The sequence below is a fragment of the Acomys minous genome (genome assembly GCF_964271855.1).
Source record: "Acomys minous genome assembly, chromosome: 14".
Taxonomy (NCBI): domain Eukaryota; kingdom Metazoa; phylum Chordata; class Mammalia; order Rodentia; family Muridae; genus Acomys; species Acomys minous.
In genome coordinates, this window is record NC_140496.1 from 44,388,764 (window position 1) to 44,405,555 (window position 16,792).

The 16,792-nt window shown below is 44.5% G+C and overlaps 1 protein-coding gene across 2 annotated transcripts in view; it reads right to left on the reverse strand.

Moving 5' to 3' along the window:
• RNF150 (ring finger protein 150) overlaps nt 1-16,792 on the reverse strand; it is a gene marked incomplete at its 5' end in the record, with an annotated part of 225,643 nt that overhangs the window by 79,525 nt on the left and 129,326 nt on the right. For both annotated transcript variants that reach the window (XM_084757912.1, XM_084757911.1), the window contains 2 exons: nt 927-998; nt 16,370-16,620. In XM_084757912.1, coding sequence (XP_084614038.1) covers nt 927-998; nt 16,370-16,620 — 323 coding nt within the window. The remainder of the gene's footprint in view (nt 1-926; nt 999-16,369; nt 16,621-16,792) is intronic.

Below are 16,792 nucleotides of genomic sequence, written 5' to 3' on the forward strand. Positions count from 1 at the left end.
GCTCCGCGTGGAAACCCAACTCCTTTACAGGGACTTTTAGGGAAACCTTCACAGGTGACACTAAAAGCAGCTATTCTGCCTTTATGTTGTGAATCGTGTGGAATGAGGCAAGTGAACAATGCTTGAAACATCAAACTTTCCTCCCACTCTTTCCGTGGTGGTGCCCTTATTCTTCTCAACTAGGGCCCCTCTATTTCTAAGTCCTTTTGCCATGTCTAGATTGTGAATATGAGAGCAAATGTGGTAGATTCACCTTTCTGCACTGTGCTTATTATTTTGTTTAACATGGTGTATCTCTAGTTTCATCTACTATCTATTAAATTTTCATTCTTCTTAATGTCTCAAGAACACTCCATTGTGTATGCATATCATATTTTCTTTATCCATTCACTTGTTGGTGGGCATTGCCCCTGGCTGTACAATTTAGCTATTATTGTCCACTTAACGTTGACATTTCTCATATTTTAAAGGTTTATTTATTTATTTATTTATTATACAGTGTTCTGCCTCCATGGACACCTGCACACTAGAAGAGGACATCAGATCACATTATAGATGGTTGTGAGCCACCATGTGGTTGCTGGGAATTGAACTCAGGACCTTTGGAAGAGCAGGCGGTGCTCCTAACCTCTGAGCCATCTCTCCAGCCCCATATTTCTCATATTTGTTTGCCAATAAGCTGCATGTATTTTATAAGCACTTACTATGTTTAATAAAAAGCAGTTTAAGTGTGTGACGTGTATAGAAACAAGATTTACACCTATCTCTTCTTTTCATGCCTCCCACCCCCCTCTGCTCTGGCGCTCTCTCTCTCTCTCTCTCTCTCTCTCTCTCTCTCTCTCTCTCTCTCTCTCTCTGCTCTGGCTGTCAGAAAAGACAAGAGTTTTGTTGACTAGGCCCTCGCCCAAAGGAAAAGAGGCTCTTACCTTGTCACCCTTTTTGATGGTTCTGACTTGGAGCTTGCTGATGGCTTTCTTTGCTGCGTCTCCCAGGCGGCGCTGAAAAACCAAAAGCTGCCCGTTAACAACAACAAAGCTGTGTGATGCCTGTCTTACCTTCTCACAGCATGTCATAAAGCAGAGCAGCCACCTCCGAGATCATGCATACATGGCATGGATGTTAAGGAGGATGGGTGGAATTTGCAGAGAGTGGTTCTCTTAAGGTCCATGAAACACTCTGCTGGAGAGAGTTCCTTGGTCCTGGTTTTAGGCTGACATGACATACAGTTAATGTCCTAGCATGACTTCAGTGCAGGGTATATCTGCACAGACTGGCAACCAGCAACAAATAAAGTATTTTCTAACTTGTTGAAGCAGCTGGCAGTATGTTACTTGAGCAAACAGCCTCCCTTTTTTCACCATGAAGGCCTTGTGTCTGCATGTGCCTTTCAAGTTGTTGAACTGGACCAACTGATGCAGTCTGAGTATACTACTCCATAGCTTTCTCCCTAATGCATGCATCCGAGGGTGCTATATGTAGAGTAGGGGATGGCTCAGTAGGTGACGTTTTTGCCAGGGTAAGCATGAGAATCTGAGTGCGGAGTCCCAGGGCTCCGTAAGAGCTGCTGTGGCACCCCAAGTGTGTCCCTTAGAGCTGGAGAGTGGGGACAGTGAGTTCCTGAAGTTTTCTGGCCAGTTGGTCTAGCCAATCAGTAAGCATCAGGTTCAGGGAAGAGCCTTTGTCTCAAAAAATATAATAGATATAGACACAGAAAGGTGCATCTGCCTCTGGCCTCCACATGCACTTGAGTTTATTATGTGTGTTCACTTACACATAGATGTGCACACACACACACACACACACACACACACACACAAACACACACACTAACACACACACACATGGACATGGACATTTAAAACACACAGACACACACACACACACAGACACACACAGACACACACAGACACACACACACACACACACACACACACACCCTATAAAATTTAGCATTCAGATTAGCACATAATTACCAGTCACATATCTGGGGAACTATTATCACTCATGTCAAGAAAGAATACATCATACCCCAATTTGCATAGAGAAAACTGCTGTCCTAATGAGCCCTGCAAGTGGTAAAGCAATGAGGCAAAGGGCATGGGAATTAAATCCTCCTCTGTAGAGGGAAAATGATAGTTCCATGTGCGCCTGCAAGCTTTCTGCATGTTTTTTGGTGCATTCTTAGCATGTGTGCTTCTTTAGTGCAATAGTTACAATCAGTGTATCAATGAAATGTATTGAAGGATTCAAATCAACATAGAATTAGCCCTTTCTGATGATGGTGGTGATGATGATGATGATGATGTTTAGTTTTCTTCACACTCTCTCCGCCATAATTTTTAGAAATTAACTTGGCTTTACTTTCCTTGTGGTGGTGGGGGTTGAACGTAGGCTCTCACGCACACTAAGCAAGCCCGCAGTGGCTGGGCTACATCTTCATACTTTTCTCCTAAAACGACAGAACATCCTAGCTGTCCTAGTTACACTCTATTGCTGTGGTAAGACACTGTGGCCAAGGCGACTTGCAGAAGGAAGGGTTTACTTGTGATCCTGGTTCCAGAGGCATAAGAAGCCACCACCACGGAGGGGAATCATCGTGGCAGCAAGCAGGCATGGGAGGCTGGAACCGCAGAGCACGCACATTTTAATCAGGAAGCAGAGAGAACACCCAGGGAAGGCTGCAAGGCTTTCCCCTTCCAGAGCTCACCCCCCCCCCGCCCCGCCCCCAGTAACATACTGCTTCCAGCAAGGTCACTCCTCCTAAGCCTCTCCTGCCAGTGCCACCAACTGGGGGCCAGCTAGTCACCTGACAGTAAGGGTACATTGCATTCAAACCACACCAGTGAACCTCCCCACGCCCCCGCAATGTTCGAGGCACCTGTTAAAGCGTTTTATTTTCTTTACCCTTCCTTCAGCCCCACGAGAAAGGCAGTATTCTCCAGGAAGCACAGAGCTTTACAGCGCTCAGGAAAACCATACATTACAACACAGCTAACTATCAACCCAGCCCTCCAGCAGGCCATGAAGACACTGGCCAAGCAACCTGTTAGCTTGCCAACCAAAATCTATCAAGTCCTTAAAAATCACTTCTCTAGCATTTAGATAAACATAAAGTGAGCTGTTCTCCATGTGCTTTCATTTTCCTCATTGATAATTTGTCCTTATTTCTAAAAATAGTTTGGCATTTTATTTTTATTCCACTTTTTTCTTTTTTTGGATCAGGGTGTCTTGTATATGTCATCCTAGACCCTGACGGCAGTGCAGCTGAGGACGGCCTCCCTTCTGAGCCTCCTGGCTCCTCAAGGAAGAACTGCAGCGATGCGTGCTGTAAGGAAAAACTGCAGCGATGCGTGCTGCAAGGAAGAACTGCAGCGATGCGTGCTGCAAGGAAGAACTGCAGCGATGCGTGCTGCAAGGAAGAACTGCAGCGATGCGTGCTGCAAGGAAGAACTGCAGCGATGCGTGCTGCAAGGAAGAACTGCAGCGATGCGTGCTGCAAGGAAGAACTGCAGCGATGCGTGCTGCAAGGAAGAACTGCAGCGATGCGTGCTGCAAGGAAGAACTGCAGTGATTGCTGCAAGGAAGAACTGCAGCGATGCGTGCTGTAAGGAAGAACTGCAGCGATGCGTGCTGTAAGGAAGAACTGCAGCGATGCGTGCTGCAAGGAAGAACTGCAGCGATGCGTGCTGCAAGGAAGAACTGCAGCGATGCGTGCTGTAAGGAAGAACTGCAGCGATGCGTGCTGCAAGGAAGAACTGCAGCGATGCGTGCTGTAAGGAAGAACTGCAGCGATGCGTGCTGTACGGTGCAAAGCTGAGTAACAAGCCTGGGGAAGCCGCCAGTTTTGACCAGTAGCTACTAAGTACTGGAAAAAAGGGGGAAAGCACTGACGCATTTTGTTCTCAGGAGTAAATGCCTCAAGTCTACAGGATGTTACATTTAAAATAAGGCACCCGAACCCCAGAGGAAGAGATGTTGGCTATCTTTTAAAAAATTACTTAAAAATAAATTTTATATGTTAGATATAATATAGACTATATACACATTGTGTGTGTGTGTGTGTGTGTGTGTGTGTGTGTGTGTGTGACCTATAAACATGCCTGTGGGGCATGCCTGTGCCTCTGGCTAGAGTCCAGAAGACATCAGATTCTTGGAATTGAGTTTACAAATGTTTGTGGTTGCCATGTTGGTGCTGAGAATTGACCTCCAGTTCTCTGGGAGAGCAGCCAGTGCTCTTAACTGCTGAGTCATCTCTCCAGCACCACGGCTTGTTAGTTTTCTTTGTTTTTCAAGTTCAGAAAATTTTGCAGTTATGTTTAACTGGTACTTTAGAATATTGTGTTCAATTCAATCACTTAATTTTTTAAAATGTTTCCACTGCATGAACAAATAATTAAACGAAAAGCAACATTTTTCAAACAATCGCTACATATTATTCTAAAAGTTAGCTAAACTAGAAGTAATCTGCCTCTTTCTTCCTTCCCCTCCTGCTTTGTTTTGCTGTGACAGTGTTTCCCTGGGGAATCCAGATTGGCAGGAATTTCCCATCATCCCTCTCAGCCTCATGATGATGGAGATTAGAGGTGTGTGCCTGGGTACTACCACATCTGGCTAAAAGCAATATTTTCAAAATTATATTTTACTTAAATCAAGTTTTTTGTTTTTTTTTAAGCAAATGGCATATGCCTTTAAACATGAGCATGTAAGATGAAATTTTAAAAAAGTTTTTACATTTTGACTGTTTATTTTTACTTTTGTCAACATCTACATAAGCATCGGGTAGCTTTTGTGTGCTCCTGGAGTTTGAACCCGGAATCTTATAGATGTTAGGCAAGCATGCTACTGTTGAGCTGTACCCCTGGCCAACGTTTGATAACATTTACTTTCTCTGTTCCTGAGAAAAGGCTCTTCCTATGCCCTTAAAAAGGATATTGCAAGCCATCTTTCTTGAAAAAAAAAGTAAAGTCCATGCAGGAAATGACAAGCGAGCTGCTATAAGGTACCCGGGATCACGGCCAACATGACAGCTAGTGGTTAGGGAATTAGAAAGACAGGCCCATTCCTGACACTTGTCTGCTCTCAGTCCAGAGGATAAAAGTGGCTTCCTGAAGGGCAAAGTCATGGCGGACGTGAGCCACTGACGTGGTCAACTGAAAGCAAGGTAAAGCTTAGTATGTCTGCTTTCATTTTATTTCTGTCACCATCATTAAGCCTTAAGCTTTTGGGGGTCATTTCCTGATCAGTCTGCAGGTAGGTATGTACAAAAACGGGGAAAAAAAAGGGTTCATCTGAAGATACCTAGATAAGGGCAACTAGGATTCACTAGGACTCGGAGCTGGAAAGATGGCTCGGAGATTAAAGTGCTTGTTGAGCAAGCATCCTCCACACTTGGGTGTGGTGCGTGCGCGTCTGTAATTGTCAGGGAGTGGAGGATGAGATGACCATAGAGCAGCGGTGAGGGTGGGAGGGAGGGAGGAGGAGAGAAGGGGGAGGACTCCTGGCAGGCAGTGTGGCTGAAATTCCAAGTCCAGGTTCAGTGGGAAATGCTGCCTCAAAAATTAAGGTCAAGAGAAACAGGGACTGAAATCTCAGTGTCAGTCTCTGGATTCTGTGTGTTCTTACAGACAAGTGCAAACACACACCACATGCCTATACCCTCTGAGAGCACCAGAGACATGATGCATAATCAATAGCTTGTGACCCTTTACTAGACTCTGGGATCGATCGGAGCATCTCTGTCTCTAGCAATTTCCCTAAACTAGGCTGAGAACAGTAAGCCGCTGGCCCTTCTGTGAGCTTGCTCCTGTAAACAAAGCGTTCACCTCCAAAAGGGAAGGGAACTGCGTCTTGAGTGGGAGGACTTCAACTTCCCCAGAGAGACAGCTCTGAGCTAATGACTGATCAAACCCCGGTTTGACCAAGATGCATCTTGCCCCTTCAGCCAGCATCTTGGAGTCAGGATTCTTGACAATAGGCAAAGATGCTTGACTGTCTACCCTCCCACCCACCCCGTCCCCTCAATTTGTTTGTTTGTTTGTTTTATGTACCTATGTTGAGTAGATTCTTTTCCTGGACTTCTTGGTGACTTTCCGGTGGAGTCCTAGGGCAAGTGGCTGGATGTGGTATGCTGATTCTACCCAAAGCTCAGGTCCCTATGGCTTTGGACTCTAGTAGCACAGGTAGGAAGGACACGTTTCATCCAATGATACCGAGAAACGTGCTATTATAGATTCATTTCTCTCTCATTGCAGTTTTTTTTTAAACCAAGCCTCATTCTGTACATTACGACAGACAATACCTCTTTAGAGGAGGAAAAAGACGTCATTTTAGTTAATGTTTCAGGAACAAGATGTCAGCCAAATCACCCTGCAGGGGCAGGACAGACGGCTCAGAATCCAGGACACAGGAAACTCAATTTCTGAGACATATATCATACATCATATGGTAATTATGGAGTTAGGGAGTGTAAGATGTTTTTGTTGATGTTGTTTTTGCGTTTTTTGTTTTTTGTTTTTTTTGTTGTTGTTCTGGGATAATAAAATAAAGTGAAAATTCACCATAAAATGCTACACCATTTGCATATTATATATGACAATATTGATGTTGTATGTGAAGGTCTGTGTGGGTATGCAGCATATGACAGTGTAATTTTGGAATGGTTTCCCATTGTCCTAAGCCTGACAACTAGACTATATAGGCCAGCCAACGAGCCCCAGTGCCCCCGCATCTGGGCTCCCCCAGCACTGGGTCTATAAGCACGGACTGTCATGTTGAGCTTGTTCATTTCGTTAATGTGGCTTCTGGAACTTGAACTCAGCTCTTGCTGGTTCCAAGGTAAGCATTTTGCAAATTTGTGATTCTCCCAGTCACTGTATTGCTTTTCAAGAGACATGAAAATCACATGGAGGGGGAGACCTGGTGGCACACAGAGGAAGGACAGCAGGTTACCAAGAAGAGACTTGATACCCTATGAGCATATACAGGGGGAGGTAATCCCCCTCAGGAACAGTCATAGGGGAGGGGGGTAAGGGGAAATTGGGAGGGAGGGAAGAATGGGAGGATACAAGGGATGAGATAACCATTGAGATGTAACAAGAATAAATTAATTAAAAAAGCAAAAAAAGCAAGAAAACAAACAAACAAACAAACAAAAAAGAAAATCACATGGAGGAAAAATAAAATAGCCCTGCTGAGTGGTGGTGCCACACGCCTTTAATCCCAGCACTTGGGAGGCAGAGGCAGACAGAGCTCTGTGAGTTCGAGGCCAGCCTGGTCTACAGAGTGAATTCTAGGGCAGCCAAGGCTACACAGAGAAACCCTGTCTTGAAAAAAAAAGCAACAAAACAAAAAAGTCCTGTTTTCAATATTTAAAAGGTACATTTTAAAACTAATGTTTGGGATTCCCAAAATGCAAATTAGGGAGATGACAAATAAAACCGGGACTTCCTCAGTGCTTCTCTCATGCTCTGCCCTGAGCTAGACCCTCAGGCCCCACAGCGTAAACTTTTTGGTTTGTTTGAGACAGTATCTCACTATGAAACCCTGGCTGGCCTGAAACGTAACACGTAGACAAGTTGGCCTAAGTGCTGAGTGCTGGCTAAAGGCATACACCACCATGAGCAACTTGGACATCAAGACTTGCTCCTCAGCTGATGGCTCTCTAGAGGTGCGATGAGGTCCATGAGGATGCTGCCTTCATCCCTGCATCCTCCGATGAGTTCACAGCTGCAGGGCCTAGGAACACTCCCTGCCCTAAATATTTAGAGCATACATTTATTGTAGTCTATAATCAAACCTATGAGGGCAAGACCATACATATTTAATATAGTGTGTTGTATAGAAAGGAAAAAAAATAACTTCAATGTTTCTGGTCTAATAGGGCCATTAATTTCAATGCAGTGAACTGGATATAGAGCATATTTTGCCTGAAGGAGAGATAAACCTGTTTTTGTTATGGTCCCAAGTGTGGGATGAGGAAGTCTTGTGAGTACAAGTGAGGTTAATCCAGTAGAAGACAAACCGCCTCGTGCGGGAGCTTGACTTGACTGCTCTCTCTATGTCCCTTCCTCTTGCTGTCTACCTTTCACCCTCTATCTCCCTCATCCACCCCTCTCTTTTTTAGTTTTCATATACAGGGCTTTTCTCTGTAGTCCTGGCTATCCTGGAACTTGCTCCATAGACTAGGCTGGCCTTGAACTCACAGAGACCTGCTTGCCGCTGCCTCCCAAGAGCTGGGATTAAAGGCGTGCGCACCACCACTGCCCAGCATCTTATTGTCTTGCCACTTTATTGGTTTCCAAGAACTGAGCAGCCTTCTCTGCCACATGCTCCTGCCTCCACGATGGAACAAGGCAACCATGGATCGGAACCTATGAAACTGTGAGGTAAATCTTCATCACCTTCTTATGTATTCTGTCATGGCAAGGATGCAATGCAGAGTGACAGAGACAGAGACAAAACCAATAAAGCTCGTGTTTCCTTTTTTTTTTTTTTTTTTTTTTTTTGGTTTTTCATCTTGGTGCTCCTGAAGACAGGGTCCAGGACATCACGTGTTCTAAGCAGGGGCCCTAACCTCCCAGCTACATCCTTAGCCTTGAGTTTTCAACTGTACCAAGTACAAAGATGGGGAGGGGGAAGGCTACTTTCAATCTTCATTTTTCATGGAGCCTGTGTAGAGAGGACACATGTCGAGACCTGTAGTCTGTCAGGAAACACAACTCTTCGGTTGTGATCCTCAGTTAAGACAATGGTGACGGAGGATTTAGGGGCCACTTGTGGTAGACTAGGGAACCACAGTGGTGTGCAGCATTCTTTGGGTGCAGGGGTACCCCCATAGTATTGTATGGCTGCTATGGTCATGGGTGTCTTCTTACACAAGTAATTCCAAATTCCGTTTCTTAGTAAAGATTGTCAAGAGTAGGGTGTGCTGGTAATTGGATTTATCCATCAACTTGTTTTGAATAGGTACGAGAAAACATTTATCAAGTTTACTGGGGATCTTTTTTTTTTATAGTAGCGACGATAAATTACTTTATGGACAATAAAGACAGAGCTATATGTTAAAAGAAAAAAGTCCTATAAATGTCCACAAGGTGTTACGTGATTACATACCCCATCAAACTCAAGGAACTACACTGGTGATCTTCTAAATCTTTAGGAATCTAGGGGAAACTAAGACTTTCCCCTCATTTCCTTAGTATTAGAAATGCAGGGAAGGGGGAGAACAGATACGTAACAGAAAAATGTGGAGCGGAGGATGTCAGGGCGCAGGGTTGGGCTCAGAACGTCGTACCCACATGCATGCATTTTGACATTCGCAGTTTATAGAGCTGAAGGCTGCTTGGAGGTCTCAGAAGCCAAGTTTCCCAAGCAGCCTTTTCTGTTCCCCCGACTAAGTCACAGGAGTGGTGATTCCTCTCGAATGGTGAGTCATAGGAACAGTTTCCCCTCCCACAAAACCCAAGCAAACACGAAACCTGCAAAGGTCACATTTGCTCCTCTTCCCTGAAAGCTCTCATTTCGGAGAAGGCCAGCTTTGCTCAGGAGAAAGGAATGCAGCGTAGAAAAATCCAAGAATCTGAGCAGGCTGGCATTGTTATGTCCACCCAGGCAATCCCCAGGAGGTTGGACTCTGCCCAGTCACACTCTTGTGTAAACCTTCATTCTTCACTGACCGCGAGGACAATAATAGACACTGTCCCCCAGGTCCTTTGCTCTTCTTTACTGAAGACTACCAATATAAATTGACAAAGTCTAATTGCTACGCTGATCTCTTCAACTTTTGTTGTGTTAGTGGCGTGCTGGTCAGGACTCTTATGATGAGCCCTTGGTCGTGCACTGCCTCATACTCTGCCTCGCTGTAAAAGCATCAACGGTGGAGAGACTGGGGAAGGTGCTAAGTCATATTTGCTTAGGCTCAGGACTCAGACCTCTTGACCTGAGTACCCACTCTTTAGATGCGCCCCACGCTCCTAATGACTAAGTGGTACCCATGAACTGATGTTTCTCACATCCCTTCCTCCATCTCTGGCTTCCCTCCTGAGCTTCAGGCTCATAGTGAAAAGCCTCTCACCCAGTAACTAACAGGCTTCTAGATCTAATATTGCCAAACGCAGTGTTAAAAGCAACCTCACTGGACCCCTTCTGCCTTCCCCATTTGTGGTACATGTTTGAAATTGAGCCAATTGCACCCTTGGTCCCTCCGCTCATCTCAAACTCATGGTAGCTGCACAACTTCTCAACTGAAGTGCAGCCCTCTGGGGAGTTAATAGTCAGGCTGCGTGATACTGTGGCATATAATAAGAAACACACATTTTGCTCTTTATCTTAGCTTCTGGTGAGAGCTCCCCAAAGCCCTGCAATTTAGTGGTGGGAGTGGCAAGTGTGAACCAGTCTTGTTATTTAAAACAAGCACCTCTCAGTCACCTCTGGCTTTATATTAATAAGACGGCTTTTGGAAAGTCCCTAGGATGGGGCTGGCCACATCAGAACTTTGTGGTTAGAGGTGTGGGATTTTCAGACCTGCTACCACGCATGCCCTGAGTGCAGTGCCGTCTGCTGATGCTGTTACAGTGCAAGCTCTGTGTTGGCAGAGTTCTTGACCTTGCAATGAGTGTTGAAAAGAAACCTGATCTCCTTCTCTCTGGGAAGGAGAGAGGCTAAAGGTTGAATCGATCGATCACTAATGAACAGTGATGACTTAGTCCCCTCCTGCATAGGTAATGAAACCTCTACATGTCCGCCCCCCCAAACAGCTCAGAGAAGCAGATGAACAGGTGTGTAAGCTTGCCCATGTACAACCCGCCATCCAGATGAACAGGTGTGTAAGCTTGCCCATGTACAATCTGCTGTCCAGATGAACAAGTGTGTAAGCTTGCCCATGTACAACCCGCCATCCAGATGAACAGGTGTGTAAGCTTGCCCATGTACAACCCGCCATCCAGATGAACAGGTGTGTAAGTTTGCCCATGTACAATCTGCTGTGCAGATGAACAGGTGTGTAATCTGGACTTGACCCACATCTAGAATGGGGCAGTCTTGTGGGACAGAGCCCTTCACCTTGGGGTCTGACATTATTTCAACGTCTCAATGTGGAGTTGGGGCATAGGCTGGTGTTGGAGAATTGGTGAATGTGAGAGACACTCCTATATCTGAGTCAGAATGTTAAGCCCTTTCAGTTGAGTGAATGTATGGGAGGAAAAGAAAAAAAAAACAGGGTCTCTCTTCCCCTTCTCCATGGGCTGGGACAACAGGTATAAACAAGATTGTATTTTTATTCTGCAATAGGCCCACAAGAAATGAAGACAGTGACTTAATCTGACACCTTGGCCTTTTGGGGCACTGTAGTTCAACCCCCTCCCCCACTGGCCACAGTAACTACAGCCCTTCACTGCAGGGGGGGTGGATCTTATGTCTATTTTAAGGTGTGTTCTTAAAAAAAATTTAAGGTGTGTTCTTACTGCTGCCACTATAATACAAGCTGTGAGCCAGAGCCCTTGTCTATGTAACAAATGTGAAAATAACTTTAAAGAGTATTTATGCATGCACAGGCATTTCTGGAAACACACAGGATACGGTCAGAGACTGGGGAGTGTGGTGGGTAATTGTTAAGGGAATTTGCTGTGGGAAGGAAACTTACTCTGAAACACACATCTTCCAGTTTGTCATTATTTTTTTTTTTTTTACTCTGCCTATATATTATTGCTTGAATTTTAAAAAGCGCTTCATGAAATATTAGTCTCAAAAATAACCCTAGATTTTTTTTTCTCTCTACAGTGAAATTTTGTTTTTGTTTTGAGGAAGGGCCTCAGGGTCTGTTTTGCTTTGAGGCCAGAAGTGTGCATTGCCACACCTAGCTGGTTATCACACTTATAAACCTTCCTTCTCTTGTTGGAAAGATGATCCTATTTTGTTTCAAACTGTGTCATAAGGACCAAAAGCCTCCTATCTAGACTCAGAAAAATATAAGAAAAGAGCTATTTGTACCTAAATGCTATTTTCCAAGTACTATTTTATTTATCCAATAAAAGCACCTTCGATGAACTCTTTCTTATAACGGCACATGTTTCTGGGTTGATTCTCACAGCAGACCTCCAGGCCTCCCATCCTATCACACCGACCAGGGTCTGGGCAAGTTCACACCGCTAGGTAGCATCAAATGCTGCACCCACACTGCTCTGATTCCCAAGCTGGTGCCCTTAGCCATCACCCTATTTCAGGAAGCACAGCACAGTAGCGAAGTCTCGCCTCCACTCTCAGTTGTAGCCCTTACTTGCTGCATCTTCATGTAAAAGACTTTGCTCTGACTACTCAGTGAATATCCTCACTCCACAGACAACTGCACAGGCGCGGCCATCTCTGTGTACAGCACAGCACGGAAGGCATCACTATGGTGTAAGATGCTGGCTGGGGACGCTTCTTAAAGTTATGAGCGGACACCTAAAGCAGGCTAATTCAAGCTCAGTTTTCTCCATATACCTGACAGCAGACTGCTTCCCAATGTGAAACGAACTCCTTTCCTGTTTTACCTCAGGCTGTGATCCTCTGAAGAACCGAAGGCTCACTTCTTCTGAAGGCCAGTGACGCCTTAATAAAAATAAATGATTTATGTCAACCTGCTGCTTTTTATAGATACAGCTTGACAGTTGTTCTTTTGAACAGAGTGGAACACTGTCTGTCAAAAGATATTTTTTCCCCCTTAAGATCTTATCCCATCCTTAAAAAAGGCTAAAAATGTAGTAGTCACATTGATCAGGAAACAGGACTAACTTTTAGTGTGGCCCTGTCACTGAAGGGCCTTGGTGGTAACGTGCGGTACTTCAAGGAAAGTTAATAAATATTTCATAGTGTGTGCATGTGCCTAGACGGACACGGGAGCTCTATCTACCTGCAGGAAGTAGATTGATCAACCCGATTATTCCAGTGCTAACTGGATTATTCCAGTGCTAACTGGCTGCTTGTGTTCTCCATGGGCACAAACCCCCATGTTTTAACTTAGGATGGTCTGATTAGCTGGTGACTATCCATACGTTATATGGGAACCTATCGGCATAGCCAGCTGGTACATCCACATTCACCGCCTTGTGTCTAGCTGGTATACGCGCGACCACTGCAGAAGACAGAATTGAACTTTCATGTGGTCATCCAGCAGCCAACATGACTGCGTTAATGGATGCTGCTCACTGGGAACCGCCATCACAAGTTTACCATTAATAAAGTAAATATTCATTCTTGATCAAAAACTCAGTAAAGCTGGGCTAAGTTGACATTTACAAAATTATACATTTTATAATGGGAGAAAGTACCTCAAACTCGAAAACTGGATGGAAAGCAATACGGTGGAAGCTTATTTTTAAAACCTCATTAAATTGAGAGTATTCCCTTAAATACTACTGGAAGAGAGGTTACCTTGTCATGCTGTTCTAGGTTATTCAGAGGGGTGAATGCCCGTGAAACCAAATAGGATGTTTAAAATTAGAAACAGTTAAACCAGCACACGATGATCAAATGCCTGAGAATAAGAAGGCTGTTTCAGATTGACAGTGACAAGTCAACAGTGCCAGTGGCGACTAAAGAGTCAAGAAAAAGGAAAAACATCTAGGGAGTATTTAGAGAGGAGATTCAGCACCACAGTTATAAAATTCTCCCAAGCTGTCCTGTGAGTTTGAAAGCTGGTATGACAATCCCCCACTCATATAAACACAAACCCAGTGACGACAGTGCCACGGAGGAGAGCAGCAGCGGCAGATGGAGGCGTGCAGCAGCAGCTCTGTAGGTCTTGAGATGTTGTGGTATTGGAGCAGGAGGGCTCGGGAGATGAAAGGAACAGTTTAGAGAACACGGAAACAGCATCAGCTTCCTAAGGTATTGTCAAAGGAGACCACAGCCCACGAGAGGAAAGGTTAATTACTCTACACATGCCAGCTGTGAAAATGGCAGGCCACCATAAAGACATAAAAAATAAAATAGAAAACCTCCGCTTCATTCTCTATAAGGAACAGTTCTATAAGACTTAATTATAAAAGGGAAATTAAAATGAGGTAGAGGAAAACAGAACGTTTTTCTGAAGTTTTGGCCTGGAGAAGATCCGTTTGTACAAGTTCTGGTGGTATGTTCAAAACTGAATAGACAGCAGAGTGTGGTGGCACATGCCTTTAATCCCAGCACTTGGGAGGCAGAGGCAGGCAGATCTCTGTGAGTTCAAGGCCAGCCTGGTCTACAAAGTAAGTCCAGGACAACCAAGCCTACACAGAGAAACCCTATCTTGAAAAGCAAAAAAATCAACCAACAAACAAAACAACAAAACCCCAACAGCAACAAATCCTCACGCTTCAAAGCACCACGGATAAAGTCAGAGATGCTGGGGATCTGGGAGGAACATGATCCCACATAATAAAAAAATTGCTTAATTTTCTTGACCAATAAACTCCTGATACACGCTAATGGAAAGTTTCCAACAATCCAGCTGAAAAACTGTCAGCTCAGGCAGCAGGGACTTAACAGAAGTTTCATATTGTGCACTGTGCTTTAAAAAGGTTTCAGCTTTGCTTATAATCTAAAAAGTGTGATGCCATGTCTGGGAATGTAGCCTGGTGGTGGGCTGTTTGCTCAGCATGCGCAAGGCTGTGGGTTTAATCCCCAACACCACAGGAATAAAACAAAACAAAAAGGATGGTGCTATTCATAGACTCATGATAAAGAGCTATAACATTCCTTTGGTAAGGATATGGAAGACTGTGCTTTATTTTGTTTCTAAATTTGTGTATGTGTGTATATGTCTCTCTCTCTCTCTGTGTATGTGTGTGTGTGTGTGTTATGTCTGTATTTGTGCATCTGTGCCTGTACATGATGTGGTGTGTGTGTGGATGTGTCTGTCTGTGTGTGTGTGGTGTGTGTGTCTGTTTGTGGGAGTGTGTGTAGATGTGTCTGTATGTGTGTGTGTGTGTGTTTATCTATATGTGTGTGCTTGTGTGTTTGTCCATATGTATCTTTTGTGCATGTGTCTGTATGTGTGTGTGTGGTATGTGTGGATGTGTTTGTATGTGTGTGTTTGTGTCTGTATGTGTGTGTTTGTCTATAGGTATGTGTTTGTGTGTGTGTGTGGATGTGTATGTATGTGTGTGTGGTGTGTGTGTCTGTGGGAGTGTGTGTGTACGTGTGTGTTTGTGTGTGTACGTGTGTGTTTGTGTGTGTGTGTACGCATGTGCTTGTCCTAAGACGTGTGTGCAGAGGTCTCACTTTGTGTGAATCAATTCTGTCCTCCTACTCCGTGGATTCTGGGAGTAAACCCAGGTTTTCAGGTTTGGAGTCAACTACCTTCACCTCTGAGCCCACTTACTGTTCCTGGCAAACTACTTTTAAATATTATTGGGTAAAGTATAAATTGGCTCAACAATATTTTTTGGAAGACAACATTGCAGGCATCATACTGCATTTAAATACATATACTATAGTCTTAGCAATTAATCTTCCAGGATTTACCTTGTAGGCATACTAACAAGTGTGCTAAGTACCACACATGTGTCTTTTGTGAAAGAGAAAGCATGTTCATTAATGGGAGCTGGATACATAAGTGTGACGTGCAAAGGCAGTGCAGTGCTGGCACTCACGAGGATGAGAAGGCTCTTCCGTTTTGTTGGGATGAATTCATCTTGGTGATAATTAGTCTCCAAGATGAAGAGGGAAAGGAATGGAGTTAAGTATGCTCTCATTCTGTTTAAAAAGCACGCGTGCATGTGCGCGCACACACGCACACGCACACCCTCACACGCACACGCACACATGCACATACATGCATATGCATTTAGATGGGAGGATACGTCGTGGAGGAGCAGTAATTAGCTAGGACTCACACGCAAAGAAATTGATTCTCATTGCATCCCATTGTACAAAATTCACATTTTATACAATGCACATACATTCATGAATTAACTGCTTTTATAAAAACAGCTTTATTTAAAATAATAAAAATCTCATTCCCCCTGTTATGCTCCCAAGGAGGAAAGCCTGGCTCTTTCCGAGTCATGCTGTCACTGTTAGTGTAATCTAGACTCTGTCCTTCTCCCTTTGTCTTGCTTCTGCTTAAACAAACAATTGTTAAAAAAAAAAAAACGAGCAATGGGAGGAAGGACACAGAAAATCATGAACATCTTAAATAACAACACCAGTAAAACATCAGAATACAAATGTGCAAGAAATTTCTGAAAAACTGCACAGTAGAAGTTAGCAGTGTGTGTGTGTATGTGTGTGTGTGTGTGTGTGTGTGTGTTCTAATCTCATCCCGTTACTTGTGAGTCACGACAAGTGTACGGCCGCATGTATCATCTGTGCTGAGCTTACAGAGCCTTGCTGTCTTTAGCGAGCTACTCACCTGGTTCCTGTCCCTGGCATTCGCGTATCGGAACCTCTGGATGTAGTAAAAGACCAGCCAGGCGAGCGAGATGATCATCAGGACAATGAAGGAGATGGAGACAAACACAACCGACGTGCGGCTCACGTATTTTTGCAGGTTCCGGGTTCCGATGGTGATGTGCATGGTCACGGTGATGTTCCTTTCCAGCAGGCTCACTAGCTCCTTCCCTTTGGGCTCAGGAATCATGATAGCCACGATGTCTTCCACACCTGTGGCGAGAGGGGTGAGGAAGCGGGCAGTGAGGGTTGGGCGAGGGTTGGCAACCGGAGTGCAACATTTGGGAGGGCGCCATCCGAGTGATGGCATCACTTCCTGTTAGCCAGGGGCATGCCATTTTGTCGAGTGCCGTCGTTTTAATCGACAGTTCCCCAAACTGCAGTA